The sequence below is a fragment of the Phaethon aethereus genome (assembly GCF_964289735.1).
Source record: "Phaethon aethereus genome assembly, chromosome: 4".
NCBI lineage: Eukaryota > Metazoa > Chordata > Aves > Phaethontiformes > Phaethontidae > Phaethon > Phaethon aethereus.
The window spans coordinates 49,990,887-50,015,528 of NC_138578.1; the positions used below are offsets into that span (position 1 = coordinate 49,990,887).

A 24,642-nucleotide genomic window follows, 5' to 3' on the forward strand; every position below is an offset into this window, starting at 1 on the left:
TCTGTGTCAGGTTATAAAATAACCTATAGTCTCAGGCTATTGTCAGGAGATCAAGTTGAGAAAGATGTTAAATGCTCATCTTGTAAATATTTCTAATTTCCCAAGGTTTCAGAGGTTAAGATTCCACTAACCAGACAAAACTGTCAACCTCACCAACTGTTCCTCATAAATGTATTAATCTTCTTCTCACAGAGAACTTCTGTACTGTACACAAGTGAGAAATAACGATCCTTCCTCGCTTATGTTTCTAGGAGGTGCTTCTCCAAAAACTCCTCTGGTGCACTTCCCAATTTCATGAATTACTGTCTCTTCAGAAAGAACGATAGTTTGTATTTCTCTTCCCAATGCTCCTACACCTTCTTTCATGCCTAAACACCTTGAGCTGATGAATCATGTCTCTCTTCTTTCTTTGCTGTTTATCCTCCTGCCCTTGTAGCTTTGAGGATAATCAGTCAGGTATATTTCACCTCTTAAAAGCTATTTTAAAATTGAAAAATCAATTGAGGACACCATTCCTAGGAAGGCTGGTGAGGTTTAATTTCCAAAAAATGAATAATCATGTCCATGTTAGGAACAAAGCAATATAGGTAGAGGAGATACTTATCAAAAATCCTAATGAATTTTCAATTACCTTGACTTCTCACTTCACATTGCCTAATATATTTCATGAAGGTCTGATTTAATCTTTTAAAAGTTCTCGGAGGTTTTAGAATCAGGACAACCTGGCCAGAAGCAGTAGGCAGAAAGTGGTAGGAATAATTTTGTGCTTTCTTTTATTGAGCCAGGCAATGTGGATACTACTGTTTCGATCTCTTTCTAGTTGTTTATCTCCATTTAAGGAAAAAAAAAAGTATCCATGCATAATTTTGTAATTCCCTCAAGGATATAATTGTGGTGTTATACAGGAGATATACCATTGTATAATAGGATCTGTACGTCAAGGCTCTGTAACTTGAGTTCCCAAATACCATGCAAGGAATTTGACCAAAGTGCTTTCAGTGTAGAAGAGATATTTCAATATAATATTTAACAGTAGGTCTAATAAAACAGATACTTTATTTGGATGCTGTTGACTGACAAGAATAAGATTCCCTTTTTCAGACAGAGTCCACCTTCACTTGATTGTTGTTTGTAATCAATGGTGAAGGTTTGCTTTTCATCCTGTCTCCTGCATCATTAGAACTATCCTGGAAAAAAACTTTTGCTGTACAAAAAGTGACAATAATTCTCTTATATTCTCTTCTGAAGTTCTGATTCAGGAGTCCATATATGATAGCATTAAGGCAGCTGTTGAAATATGCCATGTAGTAACTAGATACAAACAACCACTCTGGAATCCTAGGGACTATACTTTCTGGGTTGACGGCCACAGCAAGGCCTATAAAGTTCAAAGGCGCCCAGCAGACTGCAAACAGTACAAATACCACAAACATGGTTACAAAGTTTCTGAAGTCATGTGGTTTCAGCCTGGGGTTGTTATCTGGTTTAACCCTTCGCCTTACCTGAATAACAAGGATCCATATTCTCAAGTAACAGAACGTAACTATGGCTATGGGGAGCAGGAAATGGAAAAACACAACTGCTATTGTGTATGCTGAGCTCACAGATTGTGCAAATGTACAGGAATAAATCCTGGGGTCATATTGTAGCGATCCCACAAACAGGTTGGGCACGATAGCAACAAATGTTAGGACCCAGATAAGAACAACATAGCACAATGAATTCTTGTCGCTGTACAGCTTGTCATATTTGAGACTGTGGCAGATATAGCAGTACCGATTGATAGCGATGCCTGTAATATTGAAGATTGATCCAATGACACTTAGGCCCATCAAGAAGCCACTAATCTGGCAGTGAAGGTATCCCAGATTCCATCCATTGTGAAATACAGATGTGAGGACCAGTGGATATGGGTAGATTGCTACAACCAAGTCTGCAACTGCCAGGCTTACAACAAAGACATTTCCTGTAAAATAAATATAAAAAGGCAAGCGTTAGTTTTTCTTCTGCTCTTTTCTGTCGCTTCTGCTCTCAATATATTAATGAGCAGCTTCAGTGGAACACTTCAAATGTAATTAGTTTCTACTTTCTAGATGAAAAGTCATTGTCATGTATCAGAAATAAGAATTTTTAATCTAAAAGGAAAGCATCTTAACTTAAAGATGCACCTTTTAAAAGAAAACTGTCTTTAATTACCATGACCTAATATTTTTATCATCTCGCTTATTTGGATTCTTCCAATCACACAGACTCAGAATTCATATCAAACGAAAATATTCATAACTTTAAACCTTCCTTTGGTTTTAAATCAGAAGAAATAATATGATTATTAATAAATTTCAAAACTCATATTTACCTTCCGTATTTAATTTAATTCCCTTTCCTTACATTACGCCTTAACTTTTCCAGTCCTGAAATCAAAATCTTTTTTTTCCCATTTGTCTTTCAAGCTCACATGACTTTAAAATGATTTTAAAAGTTACTTTTTTTGAATCTGCTGGCTAGCACTTAAACTAAACTTAACTTCTAAGAGTCTAGCTGAACACAAGCTTAGTTTTCTTTCCTAAATTGAAAGATGTACTCTTCTGTAAAAGAAGTGGTGCTGGGCAGTGCCCTAGACAGTTCTCAGACACTATTGATGCCACATTCTTCTCTGCCTCCAAACTGGAAAATTAAGCAATGATACATTCTCTTGGTTAATTTTTTAATTAAAACAAAGGGAGATTATTTTAGACTGTGGTGGTTCTTGATAGAACCCCTCTCTGTTCTTCAAAAGCAATGGAACCCATCATAACAACATGTTTTGAATTAATCTTTTGAGCAGAGATTATATATTCTTTTTTTAGTTGCTTAAGTGATAGCTCATCTGAATGCCTTCCAACCATTCTAGTTTCTAAGAAGGTCACAAGATACATTGGTATAGCTTTTATTAATTTTTTAACAATAGCTACTACATGTATTGGTCTGGTTATTCATGTCTATATCTACAGAAAGTTATAAATGTATATATATACAAGCATGTGTGTAGTATATAAATTCATGTATATGCATGTATATACAGGGGGGTGTGTGTTTGAGATTTTGGAATTCTGAGATTATTCACTGAAGATGAAATATGAACTCCTATTGCAACCTGTAAGAAAACATATTGCTAGTTTTAGATGATGTAGAGTTTCATTATTAATCCAAAGTGGGCTTTGTGAACTGTTTTATGCATTTACTTTGAGCAGACAAAATATAAATAGATAAAAATAAGTTGAAAGAAAAGGTAAAGGTATCTATGGACCAAGAGGGCATTTTGGCTGCTATAATTCTCAAAAATATTTTTTAAATATATTGTCTTAAACATCTTAAAATGCATATCCTCTCACTAATCTTATGCTTTAAATGGCCAGGTAAACATATTGAATTTTCAAACACCTCTAGAGAAAAACATAGAAATTAACTGGCTCAGGATGCTACTTATTCTTTTTTGTTTAAATTTTGATACATCAACAAAGTACCACATTTGATATTTATACTAATGGCAGCTAGGACAAATGGCCTCAGTTAAAAGATTGCTACACTAGTTTTCATAGATTTTGTATCTGGATTTATAAATAACTTTCTCCTAATAGTGTCTGCAGTTGTTTCTTCTTTTGCCTGGGAATTCACTGCCAGACTGAAATATGTTATCCTGAAGGTTTGGCAGAATTCCAGATCATTTCAGCACAAACAGCAGAGCTCCTTTAAGCAGAAGACAACAGGGAAAAAAACACTGCTTTCAGAATTTAGCCTTGACATAATAGCAAGCGATATAAGAATGGATAAAGAGACTATAAGCAACTCAGAGCTCTGTGTTTATCTTATGAATTGAGAAGTGGAATGTGAATGAAAAGTTGCTGTTGGCAGATTTTTTCCCCTCCCAGAATATTGCAGGTTTGATGAAATGGTACCATATAAACTCCAGATGGGACAAAGAACCAGGACACTTATCTAAATTTAAAACTTAAAAGAATACTATTTATATTTGCTTACAAATTTTCTGCTTAGCTGGAGACTGCCCATCTCAAGTTTCTCTCTCTGCCATCCACTGAAACTTCTGCTGCTGCTCTCCATTAATAATGTTAATATTGTAATTATTTACCCGCTTGAGCCAAAAGATTCAGCTGTAAGACCAAAGGTAAAAGTGTGGGGGGTTTTTCCCATTGTTGAAAGAAGACAGGTGGTATAGTTTTCTCTGAATAGTTTTAACTAGCTTGCGCTTTGGAAACACCTGAGTCTAGGAAGAGTAGGCACTCTATCTCTGAATCAGACAAATTTCAGGCTTCCATGAACCGGTGTGCCATGGTTGTCCTAGCTTATATTCTCTGTCAGCTGCCGTAGAGTGACAAACTGAGTGTCTTGGAAATACAAGCTGTTTCCTATGGAAATTGGAGGCTAGTCTCCCAGGATATCCTGGGAGACTGTCTTTAAAAAAAAAAACCACCACCAAAACATGAGCTTGGAAACCAAGTCCCAGGCTGCTAGCTCACGGTTAGCATGTCAGCTGGATGACCAGAGCATTGGGCTAGAAACTGCCTGGAAACCAGATACCTGCTTGCAGAGAAGTATTTGCAGAGATTTAACCTGCCTTTCAGGAAGGGTTATCTTCAAACTTGAGTTCAGATACATTTTCCTTGTGAGCACAGAATCTTTATTGTTAAGATAGAATAGAAAATTCAAGTAAAAATTTGGGGGGGGTTAGTATGTTTATTGCATATTTTGAGGTTCCTTGTTTCAAACTCTGAAGTCGGATCTGAAATGAAGTTGAGCTTTCATATGTTATATACTACACTATTTAAAAATATGACCCTAGATTTAGCCACCCACCATTAGTGGAAAATATTGATATGTTATGAAATTCCAATATATTTAACAGCATAACATGAAATTAAACTCTTTTGTTTGTGAAACACTTGGTATTGTAGAGGTTAGCACCATAAAAAAAGACATAGGAAAAAATTAATTTTTGTCTTCAGAGCTGAGCTTGTCTTCAGACAAAGCCTGAAGCTCCATATTGAACCCTTTAAAAAAGCCATAAAATCAAAATCTTGAATAACTCTTCCTTGTTTAGAGAGTGAGATCACGTTGCTGTGAAAAAATGTGATATATGCAGCTAAAGAATGCATTATTGTGCAGTTGGCTGAACTGAGAAGGTAGAGGTTGAATTTCTTGACTTTGACATAAGTCAAATAAACTTTAATAAATTTAAGCAGATGTTGTGCTATGGATGGGAAGAAAGATAATCTACTGGCAACCAGCTTTAGCAGGCTAAGCTTTCAGATGCAGTCTAAAGCAACATTCCATTAAATATTTTCACCACCCTTAATGAAAAAGATGCCTTTCCGCTCAGCAAACACATAGCAACATCAGACCACCTGCTGAATAAAAAACTGCATTAAAGCAACAGAAAACAAACAAGTGCTCTCCTAGACAGTTCAACTTTCCCAAGAGCAAAATACAACATAAACTGAGTGTAAAAACACTTCTACTGATTTTCTTCAAAGATAGCTTGCAGATTTTTTTTGGCATTTTGAAATGTTTCTCATTAATCTAGCCCTTGCTCAGAATGTTAATCTGGGTTTTTATGCTGCTATCTGAAAACAAGACTAAGATTAAATGCACACCACTGAATGCCTGCAGCAGAAGAAAATTTAAATGTGGTTCCTCATAGTTAGAACAGAACACGGTGTCATACTGACACATTTACATCTAGCAAAAGTGACAGCATTGATAGATAGCTGGCAAAACACCTGGTTTAGAAAACTAGTAACTCCACAACTGAACGGTAGGAGTGAATTCTGATTCTGGAATATAAGACATCACACGAAATAAGGCAATGGGCTAGTTTATGAAGAAAGCAAAATTAGAAGGCTAAGTATAATATTCAATACCATATGCTTCATTTTGCCACTACAAGCTGAACTTCTTCCTTAGAAAGGCACTTCATTAGGCTTCTGCTTCTCTCATGGCTGTTTTCATGCATGAAATGGTGTCTCAATGACAAATATTAACACTAGATTTGTTTCATATTCCATGAACATTTTTGCCTTCAATGTCATTCCATTAGCACCAGTATTTCACTTGTAAAACATCATAAATAACTACAAAATCAAGCAGTGAAAGCTGTTTTAGTGAGTGCCTAATGCAAAATTAATAAAATATCCTTGTTCATGTATCTGGAGGCAGAGCAACCCTTCTCCCTGCAATCTTAACCAGTCATAATGTTTCAAGAAAAAGATTTGTCCACAATCTTTCTAGGATCAATTTAATATTGGAAAATTGCTGTGCCTGGCAGCACAGTTTGGGATTCCACAAAGGTCATGTACAATAAAAATTATTAAATGAAGATATCTGTAGGTGGGGTCAATGACCACTGTTTCTTAGGCAAAATCCCAAAGCCAAGTAAGGTTACCTAGACAAGTAAGTGTGCAGACAGTCCCAGTTTCACTGAAGAAAGATTTGAAAGGTCTAAGAAACTAACAGTCCTTTCAGCTCAGCATCAAAATGGCACAAAACAGCCATGCAAAAATGTAGGAATAAATATTACATAAGCTCCAGTTACTCCTGGGATCTTCATTCACTTTACAGATCATAATATCAAGTCCCTTAGATCTAAAAAGCCTATTTTTAAACTAAAGGCACTATTTATAAACCTGGCCTGAATCAAGAAGTCCACGTGCATATTAAATTTGAATAGCGTGATGGGCCTCTGGGTTTTGTTTCTCATTAGCAAATTAATCTTGATGCTGTAGATGGTGATGCAGGGAAATTGGGAATGGCTTAAAAAAAGGGAATGGCTTAAAGCTCACAATGAACCATTTAGCTTTAAGCACATGCAGGAAAACCTTTCTCTTTCCTTTTAAGCTGAAAAAAGACCTTATATTATTTAGCAATTTTGTTAGAACCTCACTTACATACCTCTGTTACATAGTAGAAGGGATTTTCAGACCCTCAATCATCTGGTTGGGACACTAAAGAAACCAGCTGTGTAATTACAGTCATGGCAATTGCCTGCAGCTGTAATGATGTCAGGCAGATAGCTTGTTAGCACTGAAGAGAGTATTAAATATTTACGATTTGAACTAATTTATAATCTTGCTAATGTAGAGTGTCATAGAAAAGTTCATATACTGCAATGACCTAAATAACCTCAGCCCTTAACTGAGGTTGATAGAAATTCAGGGTGCTGAATCTTACAGGTCTGGACAGCTGGAGGACTACATAACAGTATATTTGAGAGATATGAAAGAATAGATTTGTTAAAGACCATGTTATCAGAATAATCCGTATCACAATACTTTATTCCAGTGTGCTGCAAGTGAAAGAAAATCTGATGTAATCAGCACAGCATAAATGAAAGAAAATACTGATGCACTCTGAGAAGAATATGTTATACTGTATTTAGCTTATAATAATTATCATACAGAAACTTTCAGTGAAGCTGCAGCGACTATTTAATTTGAAATGCCTATGCCATCTTCTGGCCAAGAAAATTAGATGCATGAAAGAGTAATTGGTAGAAAACAGCAGTGAGGAATTATATAATACTCAGAATAAAAGAATGGAGGATTTTGGTGTCAGATCCAAGGTGACTGTAGCCAAACTATGTAGATGTGATTAAGTAGTTTTGCAGATATGCCAACTGGCATAGAGTTTTCTGTGACTTTATCACCTACCATCTCTTTCTTCAGTCCCATGGCACATGTGTGAGAGAGACAGCTACTGCTCTCCTTCTTACAGTCTAAAAATATTTGCCAGTGCTATTCTTGGTGGTTCAGTCATGAGAGGAAAGTGATGTGAGTTTTACTGTCAGGCAGAGAAAGGAATTGAATCCATATGCTGGATGAGTGCTACAGACTTGGGGATGTACCTTGCCTCTGGCAGTTCTGTATGACATGTCAGGGCTGCTTTGAAAATGTCTCTTGTATTGGACCTCTCACATGGTAAGAGTACTTAGTTTGTACAGGCAGTAGATTTAGAAGGTGCATGGGATATTGAATATCTCAGTAGTGGAAAGAATGAGGTATTTCTGGGTATGACAAGAAGGGTAGTGCTGTCCACTGGATGAATTTATGTGACATGAAGTATAAAGCACCTGAGAAGATCAACAGTAAAGAAAAGGCCTAGACTACCATCGCACATTTAGGCACCTAATGTAGGAGTAGACAGTAGTTGACTGAAGATGTTTTATGGACCTAAACTTAAGAATCTAGAGTTGGTCAGGGTTTGAGTCTATTTAAGGATATTTAAGAAGTGCAGTTTTAAAAATAACTTCAAATAATAAGAGTTGGAGCTACCAGTGAACTTCAAGATACACTCATCTTTCTATTACATTACGCAGTGACATGAAATATTTTTCTTTGAGACTCTACATAGCTGATTCATGTCCAAGATATTTTGCATTAGAAGCAACAGCAAATTGAATAAGGCTTCTTTTATGGAAGCCTCTAAAATTTTATCAGAGTAATCTCTAGCTAATATGTATTTACTTTGGTAACAAGATTGTATTAAACTGTCACTGTCATACAGTTTTGTAGTTTTATAATATAGAAACAATACATGAGAGTGACTGTTGTTAAATAAGTAGTCCTGAAACTGAACAATTCAGTTTTTTAAACACTTCATTAACAAATCTTTGGTAGATGTTGATAAAATAAACAGTTTAACTGCTGTTTGAAAAAAGTTTGAAGTGCTGTAAGTATATTTCCTGACACTCAGAATTAATATTGCTGTAGTTATGTGCCTCATTCAGTGTGTCAATATATGTTTTTTCAGTTCTATAGGTGTTTTTCACCAAAATGCAAAGTCATGACAACTAATCTAGTCAGATGTAATTCTGTTTAGACCATTCTTAATCTAGGAGTTTTTTGTCCATCCATCCAAGAGTGAACTAAGACATTACATAAAATATCAAGAAGGCTTGTAATGGCATGGAAGTGAATCAACAAACCCTGCTGTCTTGCAGGTGGAAGATAGAAACCAGGGCAGGCAGATGTAGTGGTGGATGTCTCGAGTTCTGTGACCCTGGTTTTGTCTCTGGCATCTGCCTGGACTGTTCTTTCTACAGTTCACTGGGCTGGTGTGTTTTCAAGGTCAGGGCATCTATTACCTTTGAACATCAGCCCCTTCTGCCATGATGGCAATATTTCAGAGACCAAATAGATTTGCCTGAATAACTTATCCACTTTTACAGAAGGGAATTATATTATCACTTCTGATTTGATCTTTTCTATCTCCAATTTCTACGATTCATTTGGGAGGAAAAAAATCCTGTGGAACAGCCTGTTTTCCAACAAGGTATTGCCTAGATGTTACAGAACACTAAGGTTGTCATCACAGTTCAGCAAGCTGTATGAAACCGATTAGAATAACAATACTGCTGATGTCAGAGGATCATGCTACTGAACTGCATCACAGCAGAATCACTGTAAAAGTACCTTTTCCCCCTTCAACTCGGAGAGAGTGGAAATAAATTGAAGGACAAAAATGGTATTATCACAGTAACATCATAGCTCAGAGAAGTAAAACTAATAATACCGTTCAGAGACTAAAACAAATGAAAGGGAAAAAGCAGGAAAAGGCAGAGAGGGATGCTTGTGAAATATAATTATGTTTTGTATTTGTACAAAATCTCATAGATCAGTCAGGATCAGCACTAGAAAATAGGAAGCTACAGCCTATTCCCTTCTGAGATCTTCTGTATTTTGAGAAAACAAGTAGGAGAAAACAGGAGAGTGAAGGTGCAACCATATAACTGACAGGAGACTTCTGTACTGTATATAATATTACAAACACGAAATCCCTTTCTTGACTATCTTTGAAAGTCACAGTTTTATGTAACAGGATTTTGTGGCTGAATTTCTCCATAGAATTTCATGGGAAGAAAAAGAATTTAAAAAACCTCTCAAGAATACAAAATAATCAATTGTTTTCTAACAGTATAGGTGGTCATTCAGCCAACACCACATTTAACTACAGAGTCCACAGTAGGCAGCAAAGCTGATGAAATGAGTTCTTAAAAGAGTCTTCCTAGTTCTTTCTGCTAGAATCAGCAGTGGTAGGACATCTGCCAGGAAAGTGGAAAATAGCACTATAGAAAATACCACTTATATATAGTTAAACACGTGTATTTACATTTCTTTCCTGTATCCATTCTCTATTCTCCATATCCCTTCCTCTCCCATCTCTCTATTCATTTTCTTCCTTCTCTTATTTACTCCATCACCATGTCTTTTCTCTCCTTACCGCCTTACAACCCAAAATCTTCTACGTTTCTGACAGAGGTCTTTTTTGTCCCTTCTTTCCCTTCAGACAAATAAAGACATGAGGTTTTTTTACAGTATTTCTTCTAGGCAACCTAAAATATACACTGTGATTTCACTGCAGGGAAATAGTGAAGCTACCCTAAATTCATACCAATACCTTTATAGTATACAATAACATGAGAAGTACTGCACATACACATCAGCTAGTTATTCTGTGGTGGGATTCATGACGGTATTTAAAAACATTAAAATTATTTAAATAATTTAAAATTTAAAAGTTTAGATTTGTGCCTTTTATCTTAATAGTATTAAATTAAGTTCTTTAATAAGAGCTCACGTACATGCAGACATGTAATTTAGCATGGGGATGAATTTGCCAAACCATTGCATCCTTGGAAGTAGGCTTTTGACTAGAAGCAATTGGCTAAAATAATGATTTAGCTAACTCCACTGACTTCAGACAAAATGAAGTACTGTAAGTGAGCAAATAAGTAGCTCTGTGTAATAAATATATTTCATAATTTTATTACTGAATTATTATTCCTATCCATCTTCTTTTAGTTACTTGCCTTTTTTCTGGGTTTTTCTTTCATGAACAGTGGTGTGGAATTTTTCAGAAAACATTTGTTTTTCTATTGTTTAAGTCTAAACTGTCTGTTTATCAACAAAAGTAGTTGAAGAACAATGAGGCTATAGCACTAGCTAATAAAAAAGAAATATATAAATGCTGATGACTTTCAGTTCCTACATATGTCTTCAGAACTTATCACTCAGGGTTCTTACTTAACCTGTAGCACGAGAAAAATCTGCCCAGTACAATGAAATAAATGGCTGAAACCAATACTTGCTGTCAAAAGTAGTGGATTTTGTATTATGGTAATTGCAGTATGGTAGCATTTAAAAGTTGTGTTATGATATCTCATCTGAAGTATTTGTACCCATTGATTTTTGTTATGACTCAGAAATATCCTAACTACTTACCTTGAGAATCCAAACACAATTTGTAAAATCAAATTCAATATCTCCAGTGTAAAAAATTTGAACCAATTTTTACTCTGTGTGAAAATAAAAAAGATTTGGAAAACTATATCAGCAATATAATCTTAGTCTCATAATATTATGTATATATGTATATAATAGCTTGGCTGTTGGAGCTCTTTTACTTTTTTAATGCCTATTTTTCCCTCATGAAAAAAAAAAGCTTTTAAACAAGCTGAAAAGCTAAATATAGACAGCTAAAGATAGTGTGCTTTTAAATATTCAGTAAAAACTTTGCCTGTACTCCCTCTGAACCTTACTCTTGAGTTCTTCATCTTTTTTTAGGTACAGGTTTTTAATGTGCCAACATACTTCATTATTTAACAAAATCTAAGAAACCAGAAGTCAACACTTCTACTTAGGAAGCTAAAAATAAAGCAAGCACCCAAAGAAAGGTGGGATAATTAACTCAGTGAATATTACAAAAAATATGCTGAAAGGATGCCAGAAAGAAAAGGATCTGTACAATCAGTGTATGTCAAAGATACAGTGTAGTATTTATACTGTGTTGCAAAACCTGACATGAAGCTTATTATGAAAAGGATAGAGTGGTAAGTGGTAAGGCAATCCTAGCTTCAGACAGCACTGAACAGTGCCTTTGCTTTTCTTTACTTTGGTCTATTAGGGAATAATCACCTCATTTTTTAAGCATTATCCTTATAAAATGTTCTACTGGTGACTGAATGCTGAAAAAGGGGGGGGGGGAAAGTGTCTTCCACATCTCAGCTAAAGCCTTCTAGGTTTTCTTACTTTAGTTTCAGAAACATCTGTATTTAGCTTTGTAGGTGGAAAGATTCCTTTAACAGTTTTGAAAGTGAAAAACGGCTTGAGCTTCTCAGAGAGACACTTTAGCTTTTTCCATGTATGAGCACAAAAATGTCTGCTTTAGCAGATTAATGTATTTTGTAAAGTAACAGCAGAAGGACTTCCCCAAAAGATCTGAAAATACTTCACTCTTTCAAAAAATGTGTAAACCCAGACCAAGAGCCTCCATTTGTGTGAAGTAAAACTGGTCAGTCCATGATGTAGAAATAACAATTTTGGTAACACATTAAAAAAACTCCTTTGAACTCTTTTATTGAAATTGTGTGTGTTAGTTGCAACCACTGATACGTAGTAGTAGTATTTGCTGTCATTATATTAATATCCTGATATACTTTAATTCATATTTTAGAAAAGTCCAGGGGGATTTTTTAATAAATTCCAATATGTGGAATAGGACAATGTCAGTTCTTTATGATATTTTTGGAATATTTTATTAACAAGGTCAAGCTACCTGTAAATTTGGTGTAGCAGGATGTTGAGCTGGTCAGAGCTTTAAAACAGATCAATTAACCTCCTTACAGTGAGCTCAGTGAAGAAAACCATTTAAGACAGAGAAGAATTAAAATAAACCAGTTTCTCCCTGCCTTTTTTAAGTACTTTCAAGGCAGATCCTTCCTTCCAGGACTGATTTCAGTCAGTTCAAGGACTTTGATGGTCTCCTGCGGTCCTCTTCTCCCTGTTTCTTAGGTCTGATCTGTTGTCTATTCTCAGCCATCTCAGTCCCTGCTGTAGCTGCAAGCTCTCTTCTTCTTGATCCCTTCCTGTGCCTGGTCTCCCTCTTGGACAGTGCTTGGTTTTATTGATCCTGCTCAGTGGCTTCTGAGGGAGAGAGTCTTCTCCTGTGGATCACCCTCACCCACATATGCCTTTACTGACAGAATGTAGTATGTGGAGTGAGAAAAAAGGAAACATATACCTTCAGTCAGAGCTAAGGGAGAGAAGAACAGTAGTTAAACTTTTCATCTTCAAGACAGTTCCTGAACATGTCTCTTTTAACTCTGCATGGAATTAAAAGCCTATGTCAAACTACCAAGTCAAACAAATGAACAAACGTATCCAACCTTTTTCTTCCAGGGACTTATATGATATTTTCAGTAGATGTATTAAAGTCAGTAGATGTACAAAGCAGGAGCAGGTTTCGGCAGTGCTGACAAAGTATCTACTTCAGCTTCGTCACCAAACCTTTCCTCTGATGATTAACTGACTGAATAACAGGCCAACTTGGAGACAGTATCACTGACAAGCAAGCATTGCTCAGAATCAGAACTTGTTACATACTGCTGAACAAGTCCCTTAAGTGGGAAGAATAGGCAGTAAAATAGATGGTAAAAGTGACAACATGGCAAAACTCCTTCATGTGACTGGATACTGAGACAAATGAAAAAAATGCTGGAAGAGCATGAGAGTTCTAGAGTAGGGAGAAGAGATTTTGCCACAGGGGAATATGTTATTCTGGGGTTAATATTTTAAATTGAAATTTAAATTACAGGTGTTAAAGGGGAAAATAATATAGCAGTGTGCTGGTTTTGGCTGGGATAGAGTTAATTTTCTTCACAGTAGCTAGTATGGGCCTATGTTTTGGATTTGTGCTGGAAACAGTGTTGATAACCCAGGGATGTTTTCGTTGTCACTGAGCAGTGCTTACAGAGAGTCAAGGCCTTTTCTGCTTCTCACCCCACCAGCGAGCAGGCTGGGGGTGCACAAGAAGTTGGGAGGGGACACAGCTGGGACAGCTGGCCGAGCTGACGAAAGGGATATTCCATACCATATGACGTCATGCTCAGCATATAAAGCTGGGGGAAGAAGAAGGAAGAGGGGGACATATGTAGTTATGGCATTTTGTCTTCCCAAATAACCACTACACATGATGGAGCCCTGCTTTCCTGGAGGTGGCTGAATGCCTGCTGATGGGAAGTGGTGAATGAATTCCTTGCTCTGTTTGTGTGCACAGCTTTTGCTTTATCTATTAAACTGCCTTTATCTGAACCCATGAGTTTTCTCACTTTTACTCTTCCAGTTCTCTCCTCCATGCTGCTGTGGTGGGAGTGAGCAACCGGCTGTGTGGTGCTTAGTTGCCAACTGGGGTTAAAACATGACAGGCATTGTTCCTTAGTTACTGTTCCCTTTTAGTAAATCCTATCCTATAGGACATGGTACTCTTTTGCTCCAAGACTTATTTGGAAAAGAAATAAGAAAGCTGTTGGGATGATAGTTGTTCAGTATCTTTAGGCAGGCATATTCAGCTCTTATTAATCAAGCAGCTAATATGGAGAGAGGAATCAGATGTTAGCTCCTTACTATTTCCCCTCTACCAAAGAGAGAATTTGATTGTGTTCCATGGACAATGGACACACCAGAGTCCAATATCTTCTGCCAATTTGCAGTGGTTGGCTTAGTTTCTTTAATCTGTTTTATCGCATAAATTTTCATGGAACTAATGTTGTAGCTCTGTGTTCCATACCAAGCTCTTAGTTTTCTTTGTATCAGACAAAAAGAAGAAAAAAAAGGATAGAAAAATGTGAGCACCTTCACATAAATCTGACAAATTGCTCTAAGTATATATTTTTTTTTACACAAGTCAGAGAATCTACTCCTGAACACATCTCTAGAAGGAAATGTAGCTGATTAGTTATTTACAGTCTCAAGTGGGATCAGCACTAAATGGCAGACACAGGACTGGATTTTGCCCCCGCCTCATTGTGCAACTTTGTAATTCCTTTTTGTCCTACAAAACTATACCCTTACCTAGTATTTGTGTTCCTGCTTTTCTCAACTTTTTCCCATATTCCTCTTTTCCAATATCTGTATTATGTATTTATAATCACTCTGTGGACAAAATCTGTATTCTCAGTTTTACATATGCTATTGTATCTAACAGTATATGGTTAAGAAAAAACATTTTTTTAATTTATTACTATATTTCCATTCCAATATTACTATATTTCCATTTATATAAATAATTAACATTTAACGTACAGAAATTAACATTTTTTGTGACAATGAAGCTCCCTTCCCTGTTCTACCTATATCTGAGTGAGCAAAAATAGGCTAAAAAATAGGATAGCAAAAAGCTAATCATCCAAAAATGAAAAAATTCTGTTATAGCACATAGAAATTATATTTCTGCAGTTTAAGGTAACAATAAGGATGGTAATACTAATTAATGCATGACCATTTGTTCAACATCAGGTTTGCTGTTGAGAAATGCTACAGTCCGAGCATTAGAGGCTGCCTTTTCACGGTGAAACTGACTGCTCTTGTTCTTCTCCTGTGCAGATGCTTTCTAAAATGCAGTTCCCTGGGCAGGAGGGAGGAAAGCAGTTCTTTCTCCATCTTCCTATAACAAATGCATCCAGGAGCTAAAGCTTGTTTAAACACACTAAAGCACGTTTAACATGCTGGCATTGTTTTCTGTGAATATGTACATACAGTTTATAAGATTTTGATTTATATGTATTGTTTGAATCAGTGTGCTTTCTATTGAGTTTACAAACAATAATTGATACAGCTGAACAGCTATATTCATATGTAGACATGTAATGATGACCATTGAACAAATATGGGCCATACAAGGCTAGAAATAATCTTAGCTATATTGTGGAAAAGAAGCCTGGACTGCTATGCATTTGTGGTTCCATAAATAGGGAAGATTATTTGAAATTACTGCTGCCTCTAGTTGTAGTTTAAAATAATTAAAATTTAAATTTTAAGGTAAATTTGATTGTAGTTAGTACAAGATTTAAGATTTTAAAATCATGCTACCCCTAAGTTCAATTTACAAATCAGCCTCACAGCAACTTCAGTTAGTTGTACAAATATAAAGCACTTGGATTATGGTTTATAGTATTATATGAGCACATCAGTATTTTTGAATGTGATAACCCTATCGTTATGAAAAATTGCTGGTTCAGTGCCTATTTTAAGTATCTTTTATACACTATGTAGTGTTTGCTATACTGTAAGCTCAGCCCTTGCTGTAGAACTTCACCTAAGTTTTCACAGTTCATTTTCTGAGCAAAGAGATTATTTTTTTAAAATCTCATGATTACTAGGCTGGATTAAGAGGTTAATTTAAAAAACAATGGTATGTGTCAAGCTAAAGTGAATCTGATTGTCTGTCTTATACAGCTGCTGGAAATCTTCAGAAACTATAATATAAATATCCTATATTGGTGATCTTGACATTGTAAACACATGGCAGTATCTTATGGTGGTTGTACTAGAATATTTGAAAGAGTAAAAAATCCATATGTTCTCTAGCAAAAGTTTACCATTAAACCCGCTTCAAATCTTTCAGGTAATTTTTTTACTCTCACTGTCAAATACCTTGTATGTCATTTAAAGCCGGTGCAGTCACTGAAGTTAACAGATCCGTCAAGCCTGACATCTCATGTAAAGTTAACTGTTCTGCGAATACAATTCTCTTATTTGCTCTCAGTTGTACTTAAGAATGAATACACGTAACATGGCAGATTCACTATCTTGAGTGAATCTTCCAGTTGTAGCCTTGTATTCTTATAGCACAGACCAGCCATAAAAGAAAAAAAAAAGTGAAAGAGCCAGTGTTTGTGCTAATATGCATTCATGTTACCATTGCTAAAAATGGCTCCATGGTAGAGAGGAATTCTAACGGTGATGATCACTGCAGGAAAAGTACTGCTATTGGATATGTGTTTACCTTCTGGTACATACAAGACAAACAGAGGTGATTCTGTAACATGCCATTTCTGTCTCTTTTCTTATGGTTGTACTGGAGGAAAACTTTCAGGTCCAATTGGGTTTGCTTGAGTTAATCAACATAATCACAGTAACTTTGAGGAAATCGTACAGGTTTACAGGCATTGAGAATAAAGCTATTTTGTGGTTTCTCAAATTTAAATTCACATACATTTGACTATGTGTCTTTGTCAAGGCCTAAAATCAATCATTACTATTCCTCCCATAGACTTTCCAAAAAACAGACAGATGTGCTATAATTTTATTATATTGAGATCTATCCTATGACTTCAGCATAATGCCTGGGTGAAAATAGAAACTCCTCCTAAAAATGATGTTCACATCCTTGACGAGTTTAACTTTTAACTTTTATTTAACAAGCAAAATCAATGTAAATATCAAACAGTTAGCAGGAGCATCTTCAGATCCATGTATGTTGCATTTTCAGAAAGACACATTTCTTGGTCCTTGGCCATTTAGGAACAATATGCACAAATAAAAAAGAACTCAGAAATGAAGCGTGTGTAATTTTAAATTCTTAATGACATATGCTACCTACTGTAATAAGTGTAACCTCAGAGGTTACAGTGTTTCACCATAAGAAAAACTTTCTGTTCTATAACATGAACAGATGTTCATTTTATGAAACATTGAGCTTTTAGAAATCTATTTATTTCTGGTAGTCACAAATCCCATGCTATTGGGAGCTGCAGCAGTTCAACGTATATGAAATTTCTGGCCAGTTGTTTGAGCTACACATCTGTGAAATAATAATCTTTATTTTTTTGCTATGCACATAGAAATACTACAGTATTTCAGAGGATACTGTAATTATGTCAACAGTTGGAATCCTATTCATTAGTAACATTTTGTTTTGGCTCAGATCTTATTCTGTATATTTAAATTAAAATAATTTTAAAAAAGAGAGAGCGAGCTTATATTGTAATTTAGGAAAAGTCTTTATTTTTTTAGCCATTATTGCTAATCCATAATACTTTTCTTGGTAGATGACTGTGAACTAGAACAAGAGTTATACACTGAAAATAATAAACAGTCCTTGCAGTCAGCTAAATCAGAATGACTCAGTATAAGAAGATCTGCATGGAGGAAAGAGATACACAGCAGAGGTAAGTTGTTCAGGGTCCTCAAAGCATGTCTATTAGCCACAACATGCCTAAATATTTAATATAGATAGGGATCAAGGTTGGAGGAATTTTACTTAAGCTTCTAAAGCCTTTCCTTCTTCATTAAGCTAGAAATTGTATAGATAAAGGCTTTGGTTCAGGTCCAGATCATATCTATATGCAAAATATATCTCTGGATTTAGTCATATTCAAGGGACACTAACTCTTCAGGTTCCTCAGTTAGTTTTAAGTTTTTCTAAGACAAAGTGATCAAATCAGTCTGAATTTGCATATTTGACAGCAGAATTATGCCCACGGATTTTTTGAGAGCTAGTAGCATAATACTTGTGAAAAACTCTGCAAAGAACTAGCCAGAGCCATCATTAGAAACCTGTTCTTTTTTAATTCAAGGATGCCATTAATTCAGTGAATAATTTTGCCATAAAAAAGATTTCTGTTGCTTCATGAAGTTTAAATTTACATTTGTAATAAGTTTTTAAAAATACGAGATAGCTTTCAAGTGTGGATTAAAATATATGGGAAGACCTTATTCTATGCACTTCTTTCTCATGCAATGAATTACATGCAGTATTTCCATACCTGCCAAGCTCCACTCATTTCAAGTGAGACTAATAAACAGAATGCTCTCAAAATTCAATGCTCAAAGAAAAGTCAAGTATGAAGTAGTGATGACATCTCTAAAAAAAAACTATGTTGGAAAGTGTGTCCAAGTTGAAGTCATGAATCTTTTCTGAGCCAATATCCTGTAAATTTAGCATTTTAAATGTGCATCCATGAATGAGTCCACAAAAAATATTTTAATAAAGTAGTAACTTAGTGACTTGAACACAGTGCAGCTCTCTCATAATGTCTTTAGTTTAAATGCATTCCATCTTCAAAAGATCACAGTCAGGAGAGATGACTTCTGGATATGCAGAAGTAACTAACTGGATGTTTTCAATTTTTGATAAGACAAATGATATACTGGACACCAGGTGATCAAGTAAGTAGTCAGTAGTCTTCCCTCTCAAAAAAAAAAAACCAACCAAAAAACCAAAAACCAAACTTTTTTTTAACAAATTACTGTGTAAAACTCTTTAATAGTATTCCAAAACTGACCAAAAAGGTGTACAAGCAGCAACCCAGTGTATGGTAGCATTGAATCTTTACCATTACTTTTTAAACGATGGTATTATGAAAGCTCTCTGTAATATTTGACAGTGCTCAGTGTGCTATTCTAAGGAGTAAGCAAACATGCTTCCTGCACTGTGAGCTGCAGTGGAAATATAGCTATACAACTTCTGTAAAACAAATACTCTCCAACCTATTTGCTAGCCAGGACACAGGCATCACCATGATTCTTACTACTCTGTGAGGAACTGACTGAAACAGTCTCTGAAGGAAATTTAGCTGCATTTGAAATAGCCCTAACATATGATATCGACCTCAGAAAGAACCATCAAGCTGTGCTAGGAATATGCATAACGTAGGCTTTAATTTTGTACATACAGAACCAATTGGCTGTAGACTGGCTACACAACCAACAAAAAACATTTGTAGAGTGGGTTTAGCAATGATTTGACAGTAGAGGCAACAGTGATAAGAAGTTGCAGAACATTAAATCATAGCTGTTTTTTATAACTGCAATTCAGATTTTGAAAGCTGCATTTAATGTTTTGACTCATGTTGTCCATTAATTTTAGCTGCAATTGGCCACCTAGCAGCTTGAAATGGCTTTACAAATATTACCCAACAATTACTATTTTATTCTACCAGTAGCTTGTGTTAAACTGTCATAGCTGTTATATTAGACACTACCCTGAAGTTTCTGGGTTAGAACCAAAATGATGGTACAAGAAAGAGTAGAGAAAAAATATTTTCCCATCTGTATGAAGAAAGCAATGTAGAAAATTTCTAAAAATTTTCCATATTTTATACCTATTGGTAGTCTTATTTATTGGCAAATAGATTTGCTAGCAGAAGGATCAAACTTGGGTTCTGAATATTAAGAAATCCTTTTTAGGTAAGATCTTTAGTTATAAAACCTCAAGAAAAACACTTTAAAGACACTTCTGTCTGGATGTCCCTCTTTTCCAATGTTTGAAACTTTTCAACTAAATTTGAAAGAGGGTCTCTAAAACACTGTTGCAGTTTCTACAAGTTGTGCGAAAAATTGTAACGGGCCAAAGGAATAGGGTAGGCATCCAAGGGCCCAAGGTGATGAGAACAGAAGGGACACAGCAATCAACAAAGCAACAGAGTTGAAGTGGAATCCCTTTGAGCACAGGCATGTAAAGAAGGAAGTGTCTGCAGAAGAGCCTTGTGGGGAAAGCTCTCAAGCCTGTACTGGGGAATTAGCACACTTCTGTGCCTCTCTGAAATGCCTCTATGCTGTTGCATGCAGCATGGAGAACAGGAGGAGCTGAAGTCTATGACTTCATTGGGATAACGGAGGCATGGTGGGATGCTCACACAGCTGGAGTGCTGCAGTGGAGGTATACAGGTTCTTTAGGAAGGGCAGGCTGGGAAGGCAAGGAGGGGGAGTTGCCCTTTGCGTGACAGGGGTGACGGGTCAGGAGTCAACTGAGGGCTTATGGGTTAAGAGTAGTGGGCAGATGAACATGGTCTGCTGTTGTAGTCAGTATCTGCTACAGACCTCCTGATCAGGAAGAAGTAGATCAGGTTTTCTTCAAACTAGATGAGGCCTTCAAAGAACTAGAAGAAGCTTCACATTCACAGGCCCTGGTCCTCACAGAAGCCTTCAACTACCTTGATATCTTCCAGAGGGACAATACAGCAAGGGTCAAGCAATCTAGGTTTCTTGAGTGTACTGAAGACAACTTCCTGGCACAGGCAATTGAGGACCCAACAAAGCAAGCTGCTATACTGGACTTGATACTTAGGAACAAGGAAGAACTTGTCTGGAACTTGAAAGTCAGAGGCAGCCTCGGCTGCAGTGACCATGGTGGAGTTCAGGATCCAAAGAGAAGGAATTCGTCAAGAAGCAGGATCACAGCCCTAGATTTCCACCTTTTCAGAGGATGTGGCCCTAGAGAGAAGAGTGGTCCAGCAGAGTTGGCTAATATTCAAGGATCACCTCCTCCAAGATCAAGAAAGGTCTGTTCTGACAATTAGGAAATCACAGAATCACAGAATCACTAAGGTTGGAAAGGACCTTCAAGATCATCAAGTCCAACCATTAATCCAGCACCACCGTGTCCCCTAAACCATGTCCTGAAGCGCCACATTCACATGTTTTTTGAATGCTTCCAGAGATGGTGACTCCACCACATCCCTGGGCAGCCTGTTCCAATGCTTGACCACTCTCTCAGTAAAGAAAGTTTTCCTAATATCCAATCTAAACCTCCCCTGGCACAACTTGAGGCCATTTCCTCTCATCCTATCACTAGTTACTTGGGAGAAGAGACCAACACCCTCGTCGCCACAACCCCCTTTCAGGTAGTTGTAGAGAGCCATAAGGTCTCCCCTCAGCCTCCTTTTCTCCAGGCTAAACAACCCCAGTTCCCTCAGCCGCTCCCCATAAGACTTGTGCTCCAGACCCCTCACCAGCTTCGTTGCCCTTCTTTGGACACGCTCAAGCACCTCAGCATCCTTCTTGTAGTGAGGGGCCCAAAACTGAACACAGGATTCAAGGTGCGGCCTCCCCAGTGCCGAGTACAGGGGGACGATCACTTCCCCACTCCTGCTGGCCACACTATTTCTGATACAGGCCAGGACACTGTTGGCCTTCTTGGCCACCTGGGCACACTGTCAGCTCATGTTCAGCCGGCTGTCAACCAGCACCCCCAGGTCCCTTTCCACCAGGCAGTTCTCCAGCCACTCCTCCCCAAGCCTGTAGTGTTGCATGGGGTTGTTGTGACCCAAGTGCAGGACCCGGCACTTGGCCTTATTAAACCTCATACAGTTGACCTCTGCCCATCGATCCAGCCTGTCCAGATCCCTCTGCAGAGCCCTCCTACCCTCCAGCAGATCAACACTCCCACCCAACTTGGTGTCATCTCCAAACTTTATGCGGGAGCACTTGATCCCTTCATCCAGATCATCAATAAAGGTATTGAACAAGACCGGCCCCAGAACCGAGCCCTGGGGAACACCGCTTGTGACTGGCCGCCAGCCGGATTTAACATTGTTCACCACAACTCTCTGGGCTCGGCCATCCAGCCAGTTCTTTACCCAGCGAAGAGTAAACCTGTCTAAGCCACGAGCCGCCAGTTTCTCCAGGAGAATGCTGTGGGACACGCTGTCAAAGGCTTTGCTGAAGTCCAGGTAGACAACGTCCACAGCCTTCCCCTCATCCACTAGGCAGGTCACCTGGTCATAGAAGGAGATCAGGTTGGTCAAGCAGGACCTGCCCTTCATGAACCCATGCTGGCTGGACCTGATCCCTTGGTTGTCCTGCACATGCCCTGTGAGCACTCTCAAGCAGTGGTGGAAAGACTTGCACGGATAAGCAAGGAACAACTAACTGAACTCAGACATAAAAAAGAAGTGTACAAGAAGGGGAAGCAGGGGCAGGTCACCTAGGAAGAGTATAAAGTTGCTGCCTAGTCATGCAGGGATAGGGTTTGAAAAGCCAACTGGAGTTGGATCTGGCAAGGAATGTGAAGGGCAACAAGAAGGATTCTACAAGTACATAAATAGCAAAAGGAAGACTAGGGAAAACATGCGCCTGCTGCTGAATGGGGCAGGGGAACTGGTGGCAAATGAAATGCTGAAGGCCAAAGTGCTCAGTGCCTTCTTTGCCTCAGTCTTTACCAGGAAAACCAGCCTTCAGGAAGCTCAGACCCCTCAGACCAGAGGGACTGTTCAGCCTGGAGAAGAGAAGGCTCCAGGGGGAACTTATCAATGTGTATAAATACCTGATGGGAGGGAATGAAGAGTAGGGAGACAGACTCTTCTCAGTGGTGCCCTATGAGGGGGACATGAGGAACAAGAGGAAGTAGGCACAAATTTACATACATGAAATTCCCTCTGAACATAAGAAAACACTTTCTTACCATAAGGGTGGTCAATCACTGGCAGAGAGGTTGTGGAGATATTAAAAACCTGACTGGACGTTGTCCTAGGCAACCTTTAGTGCTTTAGCTGACCCTGCTTGAGCAGGGTGTCAGACTCGATGATCTCAAGAGGTCCCTTCCAACTTAAATGATTCTGTGATTCTGTCAATTTCTGTTGCTTAACAAAAAAGTGTTATCTCCTTGATAATGAACACTCAAAAAACTCATAGGAGGTGGTCTTCAGCTCCTTAAACACAGGGATCTCATGTCATTTGTAAGATCCTAGGGTGCTCTAACTGGCCTTTTGCTGCTGCCTCAGGAAATTATTGCCCTGCAGGTTCTGTTTACATGGTCCAGCCCTGTGCAGACATCTGTCTCAAATACCATACGGCACCTCAGATGGACATAAGGTCTAAGTACCTCATTTGTAAGTATCTTAAGAAAGCAAGCTGAATGTCCAAAAAAGGTATGGAACAGACAGGGAGAAGAAAAATAAATAATTTATAGAAAGGAATGGAATCTTTCTTTTTTACGTTCTTAATAGTTAGAAAATTAGTGTCATGAGATGGCTTAAAGAAGTATGCCCAATAGATACTGAAAAGATAAGCATGAACTTCTAGAATCTTGGCAACCAAGTAGGTTTGTGCCATATCTACTCAAAGGCAAGACAGTCTTGGAAAAATTAGATGGACTAGACTCAAAACAAACTTTCCCAAAATATGAAGAACCAGCCTTCTTTGTCGAAGTACTTCTTTGTAGAAAGTATTTAAAATAGACAAAAAGAAATCGATATTTCTATATAAAATATGTATATCACATTGCTGCATCAGAAAAGAAAGGAACACTGTAGTAGCAACATGAAGAAAGTAAGACTATGCCAGATCTTTCATTTATGCTTCTGCACTGATTCTCAGCTACTGTACTACTAATTCTGTCAGTAACATTTTGTGCCACTAAAGATTATCTGTAGTACTATAAAACAGGAGGCCTAACTCTGAGTACAGCAGAGTTCCATTTTGTGGAATGCAGGTTAATCCAGCTTGAATTGCACTTAATCTTTGTTAGTAGATTAACAAAATATATTTTCCTGTTTCTTCTAGATTACATAGAAATGTTTGTAGAGATTAAGAATTGACATACCTTAAAGCTCAATAACAAAAGCTTTATTCGTTATGATTTCAACACCGGAAGAACACTGTATTTGCAATTTACAAACTCTCTGGGAAATAGGAAGACACAAAAAAAAGAGAAGTCACACAACAAAATGAAGATTTTCCTGGATATATACAGTCTTTTCCATAGGGAACTCTCTTTGTTCCCTTCTAGGCTAATGATTTTACAACTTCTATGTATAATTATGCAACTGCAGGAGAAAAATTTGTCTTTAATTATACACATATACATAATCATACTTACATACACACACATAGTATTATATACAGGTACAAAATGCCAAAAGTTCTCCGGTATAAATTTAGCAGAAATAAAATGCAGGTAGCTGTGACAGATACCTCTATGAATGGTGAAGTTCAAGTCCATATCAAGTTTATGGCAGAAGCCTGACTCTATTAGAAACCAGCTTGAACTCTGTTAATTTTTTTAGGTGCATTTATTTGATCATAACTCATAGGA

General features: G+C 37.3%; 1 protein-coding gene across 1 annotated transcript in view; it reads right to left on the reverse strand.

The window, feature by feature from the left end:
- Window positions 1-1,097: 1,097 nt before the first annotated feature.
- Window positions 1,098-24,642, reverse strand: part of MTNR1A (melatonin receptor 1A) — a gene marked incomplete at its 3' end in the record, with an annotated part of 53,391 nt that continues 29,846 nt past the window's right edge. Inside the window, exon 2 of the mRNA XM_081999320.1 lies at window positions 1,098-1,966. Coding sequence (XP_081855446.1) covers window positions 1,098-1,966 — 869 coding nt within the window. The remainder of the gene's footprint in view (window positions 1,967-24,642) is intronic.